The sequence below is a fragment of the Acinonyx jubatus genome, chromosome D3, assembly GCF_027475565.1.
Source record: "Acinonyx jubatus isolate Ajub_Pintada_27869175 chromosome D3, VMU_Ajub_asm_v1.0, whole genome shotgun sequence".
NCBI lineage: Eukaryota > Metazoa > Chordata > Mammalia > Carnivora > Felidae > Acinonyx > Acinonyx jubatus.
The window spans coordinates 41,932,052-41,950,125 of NC_069392.1; the positions used below are offsets into that span (position 1 = coordinate 41,932,052).

General features: G+C 45.7%; 1 protein-coding gene across 2 annotated transcripts in view; it reads left to right on the forward strand.

The window, feature by feature from the left end:
* Positions 1–599: 599 nt before the first annotated feature.
* Positions 600–18,074, forward strand: part of ENOSF1 (enolase superfamily member 1) — a 30,428-nt gene continuing 12,953 nt past the window's right edge. Inside the window, exons 1-8 of one of the 2 annotated variants that reach the window (XM_027068609.2) lie at positions 600–941; positions 6,363–6,471; positions 11,988–12,103; positions 14,066–14,152; positions 14,516–14,542; positions 16,649–16,721; positions 16,845–16,883; positions 17,246–17,328. In XM_027068609.2, coding sequence (XP_026924410.1) covers positions 858–941; positions 6,363–6,471; positions 11,988–12,103; positions 14,066–14,152; positions 14,516–14,542; positions 16,649–16,721; positions 16,845–16,883; positions 17,246–17,328 — 618 coding nt within the window. In that variant the 5' untranslated portion in view covers positions 600–857. Of the gene's footprint in view, positions 942–6,362; positions 6,472–11,987; positions 12,104–14,065; positions 14,153–14,515; positions 14,543–16,648; positions 16,722–16,844; positions 16,884–17,245; positions 17,329–18,074 lie in introns of those variants that run through there. The other variant, XM_015061845.3, reaches the window with a different exon arrangement.

The following is an 18,074-nucleotide window of genomic DNA, read 5'->3' on the forward strand; positions in this document are numbered from 1 at the left end:
AAATTAATAGAATAACATCTACAGCATTGCTTCCCAAACATTTAAATTATTCTCCAAAGCACTTCCCAAAGGTAGGAACTGATGGGCGGTGTGCTGTACTTGAAAGCCAAGGACCAGTGTGCTTTCTAAGCCATAGCTTTCATGTTCCCTTGAGAGTCCCTGCAATCCAGACAACAGAACCCAGGTTTGCAGCCAAGACACTCTCTGCCACTTAACTAGCTGTTGGCCTCGAGCAAGTCACTTAATCTTTCTGAATCTCATTTCTTCACCAATAAAATGAAAATGACCTACAGAGCTAGACGGGATAAGAGGTAATGCATTTAAAACACTGCATCAGAAGGGGTGTAATAAATGGTGATCTGCTTCTTAATTTCTCAGGTGGCGAACGGGGGCTGAGGTCACTTAAAGACTCATCAGATTTTCTAGCGTCTCCCCTGGCTGGCCGGCATCTGCCCTCTGACTCAGGTCAGGCGTGGAGCCCGTGGCCCCAATGTGCTTCTAGGCGATCGCACTCTGGTCAGACCCTGCTCCTTCGTCTTGGGCGCCGCTCCCGAGAAGGTCACTTCGCTAGTTTCCCGACGCGGCGCGGGACGTCCTCCTAAGTCTCGGGTCCGCCGCGGCCCAGAGCGAATCCTCGCGAGCGCCGTGCGTGGCAGCACGGGGTTGCAGACGCGGCGGGAACGGCTCGGGCGTCCCGGGGAGCCTGGAACCGAGCCTGCCACTCGGGGCCGGCCAAGTTCTCGGTCGCGGCCGTGCGGCCAATCAGCGTCCGCCGGGCCGGGCTCTGCCCCGCCCTCCGCGCACGGGGCCTGCGGCAGAGTCGCCGGCGCGGCCAGCTCCGGGTGCTGGGCGGTGACATGGTGCGTGGCAGGATCTCCAGGCTCTCGGTGCGGGACGTGCGCTTCCCCACGTCGCTGGGGGGCCACGGCTCGGACGCCATGGTAAGCGCTGAGCGACCGCGGTTGCCCTCTCGCCGCGAGGACGCCCAGGCCCCGAGTAGGCGCGGGCAGTCCAGTGGGTCGCGGAAGTTCCCCACTTTGGAACTGTTACGTTTGCAAAGGCGGAGGCCTGGAAGGGGACTAAAAGTTACCAGAAACTCTCCATCCCCCGGGGCTTTTTCTTTTTTCGCATTTTTTTTCTTTAGACGTTTAATATTTCCTGTTTTTGCATTTACGATCCGCATTTTGCTGTAAATAGTAAAATGCCTAATATGCCAACGACAGCAAAGTGGTTTTGTTGAATCCCCACCAACGAAACCCTAGAACACATTGCTGGCTTCTCTGTACTGAGAGGGGGAGTTCGTGGTGGGGTACTGGCTGTTTTGGGTGGTGATCCTGCCTCTTCCACAACTTGCGTGACGTGGGAAAGACGCTTAACCTCTCGGGGCATCTTGGGCCCATCTGTGAAATGGAGTCACACTGGCTAGGAAACCAAACAAGCTGGTAGTAACTCTGGGTCATGTGAGGGGGGGGCTCTTATGAAATTACCAAAACATTGTTGTAAAGGATTTGCCACTGTAGAGAGTTATGCAAATTCCCATCTTTGGAGATACAGTAAAGGCACAGGCTTTGACCTAAATACTGAAGGGCGTTTTTGCTTATTGAGAGTGTTTAGAGGGACTCCTCCCACCTACCACCGTCTAGTGCAGTGGTTTCCAAATACAGGAAGGCATTTACTGTAGAATAATTTAAGAAATGGAATTTGTCTCTGGGCCCCAGTGTTTTATGACCTCTGGGTCTCCCTGAGGATCCTCATGTGTGAACACATGCTGGGAATTGAGAAACATCCATGTTAGGGTAATGGTTACTTGCTCCCTATGTGGAGGGAGAGGAATGAGTACCAGAGGATTCTAATTCATCCTATAATGTTGTGCTTCCTAGGTGGGCGGAGGGCAGGCTGATATCAGTACATGACCTATGCTCTTTGTGTACTGGAAATATTTTTAAAAAATAAGTTTCTCATTAAAAAGTGCCAACCAAAGTTCTGACATTTAAAAGAACATCTTTTAGGGATGCCTGGGTGACTCATTTGGTTAAGCATCTGGCTTTTGAGTTCGGCTCAGGGCATGATCTTATGGTTTGTGAGTTCGAACCCCACATCAGGCTTTGCACTGACAGCGTGGAGCATGCTTGGGATCCTCTGTCTTCTCTCTCTCTCTCAAAATAAAGAAATAAACTTAAAAAAAAGAATGTCATTTATTCTGAGATTAAGTTATTTCCACTTTTAAAAATCCTTATGTGTTCTTATATTATGGTAAATGACTTAAAAAAACACCCAGTTGGCAATCCTTGGTGGATCTCCAAATGCTTGACATTTCCCTGCCTTGTAAAATTCAAACACCTGAGCTAGTGCAACCACCTTTACCTCTCTGAGATGTAGCAGCTGTGGGTAAACAACTCATTCTCTCTAAGCCTCGGCTATCTTCTCCATACGTGAGTATGATAGTATCTACTTCGTGCATTAAATGAGATGCCTGTAAAGTGCTTGACACAGAGTAAGCCATCAAAAAGTGTTGGCTGTAATTACTATTTACATATGAGGAAACTAAAGCAGAATGGGGCTCTGGCCTAGATTTTTCTCTGCTTTGAATTTGTGAAGTGTTAAAGTAGCCTGGTGTACTGTAGAATAATTTAAGAAATGGAATTTGTCCCTGGGCCTGAGTGGTTTATGTCCTCTGGGTCAGGAGAGGTTATCTAATACCTGTATTGCAAACTCATAAATACTTAAGTATTTATCTTCCAGAGATATGGGGTGTGTTGTGTGCTGATTCTTAGGTGCCTTCTTAACAGAATGTGCTATTTTGCACTTCTTGGTGGTACTGCTTCCCGTGCCCTCACGGCTTGCTGAACTCAGCAATTCAGCTGTGTTCAGCACTTAGCAGCAGAGTGAGCCTTCCTAATCAGAAGTAGGATATATTCATGAAGTCTCCAAGTCTGTTAGAGGTAAAGGATTCCACTGTGATTTCTTTTTTTTTTTTTAATCGGCCTTTTAGGAAAAGTGGAGTGCTCAAGGCTGGGTAGTACTTACAAGTTGCTTGCTTGTCTAGGCACTCATCAAGTTTCCAGAAGCCCCGGGGCTATGGGCTCACAGCCCAGCTCCGGCTGACCCCACCACTTCCTACGCATACTTTTCCTCTCCTTTCCCCATTGTCTGCTGAGCTCCCTCGAGTGCCTGTGTCAGACCACTCCACTCTTTTGCTGCTCTGGCCCCTTTTCCTGCACCCCCAGCAGTTAGAAGACTGCCCACTGCATCACCCAGAAGACTGAAAACAAATGCACCCTTAGCCCCATCTCCCCCCATTAGTCTCCAAACCAACCCTCTTGTCTTTCTTTCCCTTTATCCTGTAAGTCCTATCCTCCCAAACTAATCTATTCTGTGTCCCCATTCCCACCCCTTTTGACTCCCAAGGCCCCCATTCTTCTCCCCTTCCTCTCCATCCAGTATTTTCTTCTTTAGTCTCTTTTTCCAGTGGTTCCTTTTCTGTCCCACATAGACAGGGATTCCCATTTTGGAATCACCTTTCCTTGACCCTAACACCTCTACTTCCTTCTTTGTCTGCTCCTTTCCCACTACACGCTAAATTACTGGTTCATTCCTGTTGGCCTCTGACCTTTACATTTACTTCCTCCTTCATCTGTAATCAACTTCTGTCTCCTTCCTTCTCTTGGGATTGACGTTATTTCTGCTTCCAGGGTCCTTACCTCTGGTCTGCATGTCATGTTGTCTGCTGAGCCTCCTCTTCCTGCCATCATTCTGCCCCCTGGCTGGCTGCTGCTGCTTCCTGTACTGATCCCCTTCTTCCCTCTACAAAGCTCAGGCTTCAAGGCTGTCCCTGCTCCCTTCCCTCCACTCCCCCTCCATCCCCGTCTCATTGCACACTCCCAGTAAGACCCCCCCTCCCCCCCGCCCCCCACCGTGTTGACGGCTTCAGTGCCCCCTTGTAGGCCAATGATTCCCGGATCTCATTTCTGGATCTCCCCTCTCCAGAACCCAGTGGTCAAACCAGGGTGTCACCAATCCTGAAACACACTTCAGCCTTTCCCTTTTCTTTTCTTTAAAAAAAATTTTTTTATTTGCAAGAGAAGAGCGCGCAAGTGGGAGAAGGGGCAGAGAGAGAGAGAGAGAGAGAGAGAGAGAGAGAGAATCCTAAGCAGGCTCTGCACCATCAGCTCAGAGCCCAGTACAGGGCTTCAACTCATGAACCATGAGATCACAAACCTGAGCTGAAACCAAGAATGGGACACTTACCCAACTGAGCCACCCAGGCACCCCAGTCTTTCCCTTTTTTGTCTCTTCACTGCCACTGTCACGCAAGTATTCTCTCCCGACTTGCAGGTCCTTCGTGCCATCCCCCACTGCTGCAAGGCTCCCCATCCTCAACCTACTGACTCAAGGTTCTATTTTCATCATAAAGCCTCCTCCAGCCTTGAGTGCATTCAGCTGATGGTGCTCTCTGCCTGGCTTCCTTAGTCTGCATTTCTCCCAGAGACTTACCATGTCCTGCCTCATGTTAGTAGAGTTTTTGTAACCCTGGCTTCTAAACTGTAACTTTCTTAAGGGCATACATGTCTGTGTCAGGTCAGCCCTCTGCACAGTCCCTGATACACAGCTCAGCAACCCTTCACACCCAGTGCCCCCCTCCGCACTAGGCTTTGATGCCAGACAAAGACCTCCTGTCCACCGTGTGTGCCTTTTCCTCTTTCCTGAATATGGGGATTTCAATTCTGCCTCTTTAAACTCAAGTTTCCTCATCTGTCAGGGATAATGGCACCTACTTTATAATATTGGTGTGAGGATTAAGTTAAGTAGCTTTTAAAACAGTGTGCCAGAACAACAAATGTTCTGTAATAATAACAATAATAATAATAAAAACAGTAATAAATTGTCATCGTCCAGTCTTCAGTAGTTGCACTGTGCATTCCTTTTTGATGCATTTGGATCTTCTGCCTGCCTGGCTTTGGGGGTCTCCATTATCTGCCCCCATACCCCCTATCCAGGCTTGTCTCCATTCACTTGCCACCCAGTGCCTCAGGGGCCTTGTACTCCTCTGTCTCCCAGGTTTTGGGGTTTCGTATTGCTCCCCCTTGCCCACATGCCTTCATCTGTCCCTTTGTCCATCCCATTGTCTTCATCCCCTGCTTCCTCTCCTCTTTCCTCTTGCCCTTCTGTGGTACTTCTGGCTGACCACATATTAGCACCTGACCCTGTACTGTCCTAGAACCGCCCTCGCCTGGTTCTTGTGTGTTGGCTTCTTCTCCTCACTCTATGAGAGATTTCTAGAGACAGACTGGTTTTTTTCACCTCTGCATCTCCCATATTGACAAGTAGTGTTGAGTTTCATAATAGTCTGTCAGTAAACACTTATCAAAATACCATTGATAGTAGAAAGTTAAAAAACAAAGAACAGGCTAATTTGTTTTGAAGTTTTATTCTTTGCTTTCCCCCAGTGATCTCCTTGACTGTGCCATTGTCTTTTCAGCCCTGCTGCAAATTGCAACAAAGATAAGCTCAATTTTCTGTGAGGCTTTCTGAAACCTTGGCTGCTTCCATTTGCAGCTACTTGTGGGGCTCAGTCAGTTGAGTGTCTGCCTCTTGATTTCAGCTGCGGTCATGATCCCGGGTCGCTGGATTGAGCCCCACATTGGTATGGAGGCTGCTCAAGATTCTCTTCCTCTTTCTCCCCCTTTGACCCTCTCCCCCACTTATGCTCTCTCAAAAAACAAAACAAAACAAAACTAAAAAAAAAACCCCAAACAAAACAAAACAAAAACCTTGTGAATAGAGCTCTGCTCAGACAGTTGAGAGAGGTAGTTTAGGTGAAAACTCCGGATTAAGATCTAAGCTGATCATCAGAAGACTCCGGATTAAAATCTAAGCTGATCATTGCAAGTTTGCAATTTGTCTAATTGCAAACTGACACTAAAAATGGACATGTTGCCCTTGTTAAAATAATATGGATCTTTCAGAAGGACTTTCCCTTTGTCCATTTAGAACTCCTGCAGAAAATGGGGTACACCAAGGGGTCTATTGAATTGGAGCTCGTCTTGCATGTCCCCTGCTGCATTTTTAAAAAGTTTTTTGTTTATTTTTGAGAGAGATAGAGCGAGCAGGGGAGGGGCAGAGAGAGGGAGACAGAATCTGAAGCAGGCTCCACGCTCTGAGTTGTCAGCACAGAGCCCGACATGGAGCTTGAACTCACAAACCGTGAGATCATTCATGACCTGAGCCAAAGTCAGATGCTTCACCGACTAAGCTGCCCAGGCACCCCTCCTATTGCATTTTCTATTCTTATGTGATGTTCTGAGGTGTACGTTTGGATTCCTCACATTTGCCTTGTGGGACGGGGTGCATTTTTCCTGTAGCACACAGACCCTGATTATTCGGCTGCGTATGTTGTCTTAGAGACCGATGCGGAAGACAGGCTCAAAGGGTATGGAATTACCTTCACTCTGGGAAAAGGCACGGAAGTTGGTGAGTTGACCCTTCTCTTAAGTTTCCAGAATGCTTAATTTGCACTTAGATTCCAGTGGTGACCTTACTTTTCTCTGTATGTACATTGCTCAAGGTGAGTAAAACGTGTTTCATAGTTTGTTTCATTGGGAGAAAAGGTGGCAGAACTTGGCCCTTCTCCTTGCAGTCATCGATGGACTGCGGGAATATCTGTGAATCTCAGCCTGTTTCTCTGTCTGAGCTAGGCCGGGGGGCGGGGGGTGATGGTGGCTGAGGGACACCAGAAGGACCAACGGGCATTCATGTGGAGAGGCTTATTGTGATGTGCACAGTGAATCCCTCGTTCTTCAAAGTACTTCACACCAAGTGGTTTCAAGTTCACTGCTCTTCATGGCAGAAGGGCCTCTGGCTGCCTGGGTTCGGAGCTGTCATCTGGGGAAAGCTGGTTGTGCAGGAGGCACATTGAGCCACGAGTGAAGTCATTCTCTCAGAGCTGGAGAGAGCTCAGTGGTGGTCTTGAGGCCCCTCACATTTTAGAAATAAAGAAACAGAGATCCAGACAGCTGCTCAGCTAGCCCCACAGAACTCCTGACTGCCTAAAGTGCTTTCTTTCCACATTTAAATACAAGTTGTTTGGTTTTTTTTTGAAGTACATAATCCACGCACAAGGTACAAAATTCAAGAAGTAAAAAAAGATGACCTTTGCCAGTCAATTTCCATGGATCATTAGTATCTGAAACCAAATTATGATAGTTGATGAGTGAGGGTCTAGGAAGGAAACAGGTTCTCTAACTTTGGTGGTGATACGACAGCTCTTCCAAGGGTACTTGCACTGTCCGCTCTCCCTACATGTAAAGTGGAAGCCTTGCCCCACTGAAAGATTCTAATATTGTCAAGCAGATGAAAGGAGTGTGTGTGTATGTGTGTGTGTAGGAAGGACAAGGGAACCTTCTTGAATTTTAACAGAAACGATTGTGCAGTGTGAGGACAGTTTTTAACTTTTATTTTGTTTTATTTTTATTATTTTTTAAGTAGGCCCCATGTCCAGCATGGAGCCCAACATGAGGCTTGACTCCTGACCCTGAGATAAAAACCTGAGCAGAGATCAAGAGTCTGACACTTAAACTGACTGAACCACCCAGCTGCCCCTAGAAGGACAGTTTTTTAAAACCTGGTGCAAGTTAGGGGTGCCTAGGGGCTCACCCGGTTAAGTGTTCATCTCAGGTCATGATCTCGCATTTCACATTTTGTGAGTTAGATTCTTGCCTCGGGCTCTGTCTTGACAGCTCAGAGCCTGGAGCCTGCAGCCTGCAGCCTGCTTTGGATTCTTTGTCTTCCTCTCTCTCTCTGCCCCTCCCCACTCATGCTTGAGCGCTCGCGCGCTCTCTCTCTCTCAAAAAGAAGTAAACATTAAAAAAAAATAAAAGACTTGGTACAAGTTAAACAGAGAGAGGGTTAGTTCATTTTCCAGGAGGGCTGTGGGCAGCTTCAGAACAGAGGTGAGGCTTTGAGATTCGTCTTGAAGGGTAGCTAGGACTTTGCCAGGTAGCAGGAGACTCAGCGATGATTTCCTGTCCCCCTCCCCATTAAGTCAACCATTTGCTGTTAATGTTTTTCCAAAGGCAGTGACCGCTGGCCACGATAGGTTTGTGAGCTGTGTGTCAGCTTTGCCCGCAACTTTAATGGTCTCTGGTGTAAGTTGAGTGCTTTATGAAGCTGCCTTCTCCATATTGCAGACCATATAGGGTGGCCCCCAAAGGTTGCGTAAAACTCAGCAAGCTTACAAAATATGTTATGGGATGGACCATTGGAACCACTCTGGTAATAGCCGAGACTTTGAACTTTGCTGAGTGGGGCACACAGTATGGGGACCCTGCACGTGTTTTGTGCTCACTGGGACTTGATATATATAGGAGATAGGAGGCTCCCCCTCTCTGGTTGCTGAGCTCTGTGCTTTGGGCCTTCATGGACCTCTGCCTCCTCCATTCCCATCCCCTCCCAGCTGTCCTGATGGACATCTCAGCCAGGGGAGATGCCATCTCTCTGTGTCTATAATAAATGCTTCTTTTGCGGTGATGTAGTTGGCTTCCGGAGCCTTTTTCAGACCACAATATGACAGAACCCATTTTAACTTCATGGGCTTTTTAAAGTTTATTTATTTATTTAGAGAGAGGGAGAAAGGGGAGAGTTCACAAGAGAGGGGGAAGGGCAGAGAGAGAGAAAAAGAATTCCAAGGCTTTCTGCCAGTGCAGAGCCCCGACATAGGGCTCCAGCTCCTGAACTGCGTGTGAGATGATGACCTGAACCAAAATCAAGAGTCGGACGCTTGATCGACTGAGCCACCCAGGTGCCCCCGTTTTAGCTTTATTTTTTTTTTAATTTTTTTTTTCAACGTTTATTTTTGGGACAGAGAGAGACAGAGCATGAACGGGGGAGGGGCAGAGAGAGAGGGAGACACAGAATCGGAAACAGGCTCCAGGCTCCGAGCCATCAGCCCAGAGCCCGACGCGACGGGGGGCTCGAACTCACGGACCGCGAGATCGTGACCTGGCTGAAGTCGGACGCTTAACCGACTGCGCCACCCAGGCGCCCCCCCCCTCCGTTTTAGCTTTAAACTTGCTCCCTATTTCAGGTGATTCATCGCAGTCTCACTGAATGTGTTACATGGCATTTGCATTCAAGTTGAAAAAACATTCCATTAGCACATCACGGTTCTCCTGCACTTTTACCAGCTTACTTACCTGTGCATTCTTTTATGATTAGAAAAAAAAAATAGTGCTTTCCTCATTACTGTGAAGGTAGTGCTTGTTTGCGTGTGTGAGAGAGACAGGAAGGGAGGGTTACAGTTATTTGTTTAATGTATAGAAGACACCAATATAGTTCTTAAAAAAATAGAAGAAAAAAAGATGAAGAAAGAAGAATTTCTAGAGAGACAAAAAACAGCCATAAGGGTTCACACCAGCCCTCAGGCTCAGACACCCATAGTCATCCATCGGCCTTACTGACTTGTCCTTTCTGTGCCAGAGGGTGGCAGGGAGTTAGTCAGCAAGACGTGCCTTCAGTGACCAGTTTTTTTTCCAGATGAATTTCCCACCCATGGCATCAAAGCAAACCTGAGGCAGACTGTCCTGTATGCTGGATGACCACCACTACTGAGATTTCTGTCGAATGTACCCAATTTTAGTTACCTTCTTGCAGTGCCCTCCTTTTGAGCAAGGAAAATCTGTGCTATAGATGAATACATTAGTGCTGCTTATGCATCTCTTAGAGCTGTGAAGGGTGAGCTCATCCTCAACTTTGTTAAGGGCATTTTCCATGTGGGGCAAACCAGAGGTATGCTTCATCAGTGGTTTCTAGCAGCTGTCTCATCAACGAGATGGAGGTTTTAACTAGATGATGGTATATACCTCTTTGTGAGTTGCTGACTGGCTCTTCAGATGTCTTTAATCCTAGAGCACCAACCATCAAGGTGTGAGAAGGATTCTGTCTTCTCACATTCTAGGGAATGCATATCTGAACTGGAATGATTCTATAGCCCTTAACAGAAGCCCTAGAGAACATGCAATGGTTGCTCCAGCCCTAATGCTACATTTGAGAGCAGGTGTGCATTCATGTATGAACACTGTTCCACATAGAAACCAGGCGCATCCTGACAGCTTGTTTCAGATATGTCAGAGGTCTTTCTCCTAGGATCTGGAGGATAGTAAAACTGCACCAGTAGTTAGTAGAACAGCTATCCTATGAAATGATCTGAGTAATAATCACAGAAATGGCAACACCAAACAACAAATTTATCAAAAAAAATTTATAACAAATTAATTGCTTTGGGGCTAGATGACTTGATTTGATTATTTTGGTCATTTATGTGTACTAATTGTTTTCTAGCATGACTGAAGGGTAGAAGGGTCTTTCCAATTCAATCTGTTACTTACTCTTCATCTGAAATAATACAATAAAGCCTTTTTAAGTAAAATACGGAAAAAAAAAAGGATGGTAATTCTGAGCCAAATTAAATTTGACCTTCAAATTACTTAAGAAAACATATAGTGGGGTGCCTGGGTAGCTCAGTAGGTTAAACATCCGACTCTTGATTCAGCTCAGGTCATGGTCAAACAGTTCATGAGATCTAGCCCCATGTTGAGCTCTGAGCTGATAGCACGGAGCCTGCTTGGGATTTCACACTCCCTCTCTCTCTGACCCTCTCCTGCTCATACTCATTCTCAAAATAAATAAACTTTTTTTCTCTCTTTCTCAAAATAAATAAACTTAAAGCATAGTATATCATAAATCAATAGGAAAAATTAAATCTTTAAGAAAAGTGTTTTCATGTACTTTAACATTTTACATGTGAGTATTTATTTCAAATTCGTTTCATCTTTAGTAGTGTGTTATAGTGTGACTTCAAGATATTTTCTATGCTTGACAATAATTGGAAGGTACCTCTTTTTTTTTTACTTTTATTTTTTTTAACTTTAGAGAAAGAGCATGCCAGAGGGGCAGAGAGAGAGAGAGAGTTTCTCATCCAAGCAGGCCCCAAGCTCAGCACAGAACCTGATGCCAGAGCTCAATCCCAGGGCCCTGGGATCATGACCTGAGCCAAAATCAAGAGTTAGATGCTTAACCAACTGAGCCACTCAGGCGCTTCCCCCCACTGCTTTTTTTTTTTTTTTTTAATTTGATAAATCAGTCTCTTTATTCCTTAGGAACAATGAAATAGAGAAGTTTGATTTTGAAAATGACTGGACACTTGGGGCGCCTGGGTGGCTCAGTCGGTTAAGCCGACTTCGGCTCAGGTCGTGATCTCACGGTCCGTGAGTTTGAGCCCCGCGTCGGACTCTGTGCTGACAGCTCAGAGCCTGGAGCCTGCTTCTGATTCTGTGTCTCCCTCTCTCTGACCCTCCCCCACTCATGCTCTGTCTCTCTCTGCCTCAGAAATAAACATTAAAAAAAAAAAAAAGAAAATGACTGGACACTTTATAAAGTGAACAAGAAAATATATTGGGAATAGGATTTAAATTTTCATATCAAAAAATAAAATAAACTTTCATACCTATGGCTCAGTTTTTCAAATGGCAACCATTCAAAATGTGTTTGCTCTATTCAGATATTAAGCTCAGTGTATGGATTAACAGCTGTATTATATATGTGGTATTATTTATGACAAACCCAAAAGACATATTTGAGGCAGTATTTAAAAACATGTACCTTTAGGGGCACCTGGGTGGTTCAGTCAGCTCAGGTCATTATTCTTACGGTTTGTGGGATCGACCCCAGCATCAAGCTCTGTGCTGGCAGTGGGGAGCCTGCTTGAGATTCTCTCTCTCTCCCTCTCTCTGCCCCTCCACTGCTCTCACTCACTCTGTCTGTCTCTGTCTCTCTCTCTCTCTCTCAAAATAAATTAACTTTAAAAACAAAGCATGTACCTTTTGTATTTAAAGTTTCTTTCATAAAATCCAACAGTAGTTGTGGTGTTTTCACGTCTTAATTTATTGGCATCATACCAAGACATACCCAAGAATTGAATCCTTATTTAATAGTTGCCTGTGCTGTGAATGCCCTCGCCCACCATGTGCTTAACAAGGACCTCAGGGACATCGTTGGTGACTTCAGAGGCTTCTACAGGCAGCTCACCAGTGATGGGCAGCTCAGATGGGTAAGGGACCTAATTTTTAAAATGTTCTTACAAGTAATATTACTAAGGTCTAAGATGTGCTTTGATTGCAACAAATGTGAAAACAGAGACAGGCTTACAATTTTAAGGCAAAACACTATTAAATTAGGGCTTCAACCATTTAGACAATCAGTGTTTTGAGGTAATTGATATTCCTTTCTGTAAGACTTGAATCTGGATATATTTGGATCCTGAGAGCTATCTCTGCCCTATGGACCTCATCTCTACTCCTTGAATGGAAGAAATGTTCTAGACACTCTAGAAAATAAAGTATTGAATGGGCATCCTTTCTGGGTGAGAGGTAATGTGGGTGGCATTAGAGTTGGGGGAGGAGGTTATTAAAAGCCAGAAACATAAGAGAAGAGCAAAGCTAAAAGATGGAGACCAGAGCACTTTTACATGTATAGGTCTATATTTTGAACCCTAAGTTCAAGGCATGAGAAGAGTGAGGCTCTAGAGAAAGGACTCTGTCACAGTAAGATCAGTCCAATAACTGGGACCTTGCCCTTGTCTCCAACATCAGCTCTATTTTTTATGAACTCTGCTCAGTTTCTCATCCATGCCCATAGAAAGGCACAGGGAAGGCATTCTGTGTGTTGCCTTGGATTTCATTTTTAACTTTCTGCAAAGCAAGTTGAACTTACTTTTAAAGGCATTCTCTTGAAGAAGTCCCCACTGGCCAAATCTGGGGCAATTCAAGGATCAAAATAAATTTGTTAGTAATGGCTTATAGCTCATTGAATAACATAAGAATCCATGAGTGCATTCAGGTAGTAAACAAGCAGCTAGGGAAAGCTTGTCATTATAAAGAACAGAAAAACGTAAAAGGAATGATAACGTTTGACAATCCCTGTATTGCAAACATTGTAGCCATAACTCATTGAAGCAAGAATGATCAATGGATGCCCCAATTTGGGGACAATGGTAATCTTACACTGTGAGGTTACCATTTTCCCTAAGTAAGAGCCCAGTGGACACTGACTTACCTAAGTGCTAAAAGATAATAGCCCTAATAAAAAACCAAAAGGACATTATTGCTTACTTAGAATTTGTGCCAAAAAAGTATGACCTGGATCCCAGTGTGAGGAACACTGTTACAAGTCAACCAGCCCATGTGCTTTAAAAATGTCAACAGCATCTTGACAGCATTCTTGAAGAACAGCATTCTTAAAAAAATAAGAAAAACTGTTCCAGATAAAGGGGGACTGAAGAGACAGAACAACCAAATGCAATGTTAATAAAATAAAGTACATTATTGAGACAATTGGCAGAATTTGATTATGGACTGTTTTAGGCAATAGTATTCTTATCAATGTTATATTCCCTGAATCTGATCATTGTACTGTGGTTATGTGAGAAAATGTCCTTGTTTTTATGACCTACACACAGAAGTATTTAGGGTTCCAGGAGCATGATATTTGCAACTTAAATGGTTCAGTAAAATCAATTGTGTATATATATTATGTGTGTGTGTGCACACACACACAATATATATATATAATATTTGTCTGTATATACATACACCGAAAGAGAGTTGGGGGTAATATACAGGAGTTTTTTGTACTGTTCTTGCAACTTTTCTATAGGTTAGAAACTATAAAAAAAAAAAAAAAAAGCATGGGGCACCTGGGTGTCTCAGTTAGTTGAGCACCTGACTCTTGATTTTGGCTCTGGTCATGACCTCATGATTGTGAGATTGGGCTTCATGCTCAGCGTGGAGCCTACTTGGGATTCTCTCTCAATCCCTCTGCTCCTCTCCCCACCCTGCCCCCAACCTCTAAAATTTAAAAAAAAAAAAAAGTTTTTTAAAGTATATTTAAAAAGCTTAACTTCTTTGTGAGCTTTTATTGATGGCTTTTAACTCTTGAAATGTGTCCCTGGCTAGGAGACCTAACTATCTCTTTCATGTCTAAGAAATGCTGGTGTATTTTGCTTCCTAACCAGATTGGTCCTGAGAAAGGTGTTGTGCATCTGGCGACCGCGGCTGTTCTCAACGCTGTGTGGGACCTGTGGGCCAAGCAGGAGGGAAAGGTAACTCACTGGAGGAGCACTTGCAGGAGCTCTGTGGAATAATCCAACACGTGGCAGAGGACTAAATAGTTCCTCTACGAGCAGCCTTCTAAAGACCAAAGACGCAGGCCTCCAAAAGCAATGTGGAAATTTGCTTGATGTGTTTTCTCCGTGGCAGTAGTTAGGAAACCATAGGAGTAGGTTAGAAAGGGCTGAGAAAGAAATGGGAGAGCAGCAGAGGTGAGGAGTCAGGAGGCAGCATTAGCGATCCGGGTGTGCCCGTGGGCTGGTGGGCAGGTGTTTGAAAGTGGGAGTTTGAGTTTACTTTCAGGGGAAAAAGTGGGCACTTTACACATGATTTAAAATTCTTTTTTTTCCCCCAAGCCTCTGTGGAAGTTACTTGTTGACATGGTAAGTAAATTCTTTAACATTATAACGTTAAACAATTATAATAGGGTTGCAGTATAAACGAGATGGATTTCGTGGATTACTTGCCTTTTGTAAATCAGCAAATATATTCAGAATTGTCTGTGGATCGCCATAGTGATGGTAAAGTAAAACCCCAGTAAACCCTAATATTTCTTTTCTGGTATTTGAGGTAACAGCTGGGTGTGCCCACACACAGTGGTCCATGGGAAGCACTGAGTTTCGGTCCTGCCTCCCCCACTGTGGAAGCTTCACATGTAATGCAAATTCTCTGAGCCTCTGTTTCCCAATTATGAAAAGGGGATAATCATCACTTCTCTGAAAACCTCATAGAATTGGTTGAAAGACCAAATGATAAAAGTGTTTCACAAACTCTGAAGAGCAAGATGTTATTATGAAGATGTCATCTGGTCACTTTGAACTTAAGAGTGTTGTGGTCTCCATTATCTGATTCCGGAAGAGAAGGAGCCAAATGCTGAAGATAGGTACCTCGGTGTTTCCTTCTTCCTTGTCCTGTTTGTGGCAGGGAAGAGCGCCTGCTAGGGGAGGAGGAAAAAAAGCTGGGCAATGGGCAAGTTAAGGGGGGGTTACCTTCAGACCCAGGCAGACCTGGCTTTGAATGTGGGCTCCTCCACTTTCTGGCAGGTTGACCTGAGGCATGTCACTTAATCTCTTTGAGCATCAGCTGCCTTAGGGTGATGTCTTATGTGGTCACTAAAATCCTGTTAGCCAGCAGATGAAGGCCCTGTTATTATTTGACATCACCATTTGGGAAAAACAAAGAACACCTTGGCTTTGAAGACTGTTGGTCAGCAGACATCGTCTCTTCTCTGGGAGAAAGTAAAGACAGGCGGATATCACACCATCGACATGGTTGCAGGTGGCCTGGGGGCCCCATCTGAAGGGGAAGGACATGAGCCACCCTCTAGGCTTAAGGTTAGGCTTTCAGGGGGTGTAGGAGGCGACTCCCCAAACCGAATGAGTTGAGAGGCACCAGAGAGGTGTGACTTCATTCTTATGGATTCTATTTCCTGTTTCAGTAGTGGCCGATAGTCTTAAAAGAGGCAGAATCTCAGCATTGAGTTTTTTTTACAATTTTTTAAAATGTTTATTTTGAGAGAGAGAGAGTGCATGTGCAGGTGAGTGAGGGAGGGGTGGGGGGGGAGAGAGAGAGAGTGAGAGAATCCCAGGCAAGCTCCACGCCCATTGCAGAACCCATCGCAAGGCTGGATCACACAACTGAGAGATCATGACCTGAGCCGAAATCAAGAGTAGGACACTTAACTGACCGAGCCACCCAGGTGCCCCGAGCTTTTACAATTTTTGACAGACTAGTGGAGGACTGTTGGTCAGAGTAAAACCTGAGAGGGAGTGAAGCTACTGGTTGCTTCCCAACTGTTAGACTGAGATAGGGAGGGGTCTCAACCAGAGATCCAGCTGAGATGTTGGCCTTGCCAGTGTGGCCAGAGTAGTGAGCATGGGGCAGGAAGAGGCGGGGAGAGAACAGCCAGTGATGGTCCAGGGTGGCCTCCCATGTTTAATCCATTCTGTACCTGTTGGTGAAGTGAATTACCCAATTTGACAAGAGAAAAAATTGACCACAGTCATGCTGCTAATAAATAGTGGGCATAGGGTTGACCCGGGGAGCCTGGCTCTGATACCAGCCTTCTTTCCTCTCCTGCTGAGCTGTGCCAGTATCCCAGTCAGCCCTGATGTGTAGAGCAATGATGTCTAGAGAGACACCAGGCGCTCATCTTTCCACTTACTCATGCTGAGTGCTTGCCTCATGCCGGATCCTCTTTCCAGAAGCCATGTTAGTTGGGATGGTTGGAGCCTAGGTGTCAGGAGAGGGAAGGGATGGGGAGGGAGGAGGGGGTTGCAGCGGGAGCACCTGAGGATGTCTTTGGGAGTGAGCCCTGACCCTCTGAAGGGCTCTACACCAAGGAATGACAGCATCAAACAATTTAACACAAATCCCAAAGGTCCTTTCCTGGAAAGGGTAATCCCACGTCTCAGTGTAAGCACATCCTTAGAAACATAAGCCATTTGTGAATTGATTTGGGCCTTTCCCCTCTCCTGTCACACTGCCAGGACCCCAGGATGCTGTTATCCTGCATAGATTTCAGGTACATCACAGACGTCCTGACTGAGGAGGAAGCCTATGGTGAGTCATACTCAAGTGACGGAACTGAAGTTTTCTGGTACCACTGATGTGGCATGCCATACCTACCATATAGCATGCATGCTTTGTTGTCTAAAAAAGTGATGATACTTTTTTTTTTTCCAGGAATACTGCAGAAAGGTCAAATTGGCAAAAAAGAGAGAGGTGGGTGGAAAGGAAATTTCCTTCGTTGTTTTTGCTGTCACTGTCCTTTTGAATGTCCCTGTCGTCTGGGGGTTCACAGCGTCTTCCCAAATGCCTCATGCCCAGCAGCCAGGCCCTCTGATGGGCGGTTGCGTCCGGATGTGTCCTGGGTGTGACAGGGAGGCCTGGGGTAGTTTGACAGCCTTGGTATTTGCATGATTGTGAATGTGAACAAAGGCTGGGTTTGGGGCTGGGTGCATGTGAAAGGCAGGGTCAGAAGGAGAACTGCTGGGTTCTCTGGGGGCAGCAGCTTAGCTACAGGCAATTCTAATCCTGAAGGTCCCTGGAAAGCACAGATGTTGACAAGCTCTGTGTTTCCACAGAAAGGCAAATGCTGATGCATGGCTACCCTGCCTACACGACATCGTGCGCCTGGCTGGGGTACTCGGATGACACGCTGAAGCAGGTGGGCATCCGAAGCTGGTTTTGTAGACAGGTTTTATATTCCTGGCTTTCCGGAGTTTTCATGTTAGCTCTTCTAGATCATTGTGGATCCAAGGCCTCATTCTGAAAGCACTTCCACTGGAGCAAAAGTAAAGCCGCTCATATTGTGAGCATGGGACTCTGTGACCTTATATGTCCCACCATGGGTTCTGGAAGGGGACAGTCTGGGATTTGACCCCAGGCAGAGACAGCAGTGTAATGTCGTGCAGTGTTACACCTAACCATGCTGAGCCTCGGTTTCCTCACTGTGAAATGGGGAAATAATATGGGTCTTGTGGGTGGTTTGGAGGCTCCAGATAAAAGCTGTGAGTTGTGTGACGCTTGTGGCCCCGTGGCTGGTACTCGGCTGCAGTCAGTGCGAGGTTGATCCCACTGCACTGTACCTGCAGCTGAGAGAAAGACTAGCTTCTGTTTGTTACCCTCACATCCATTAGTTCTCTGGATGCTGCAGGATATCCTAGCTTTAACAAGAGGGATATCAATGCTCCATTGCCCTTTGAGGAGTGTGAACAATTAAAGACATTGTTCCCATAGAGATGAGGAAAGAAAGTCATCCTATGGGTACAAAGAGTTATGGTCTGTTGGCTAAACTGCGCCCTTAAGGCATCAACACATAGCTGTTCCTCCGGTTCCCGCTGCTGCCGTAAGTGCATATGAAACCAGATCAGGGACAACTGGGGTCCTCATTAGACCAAGGGGAGCTCTGCC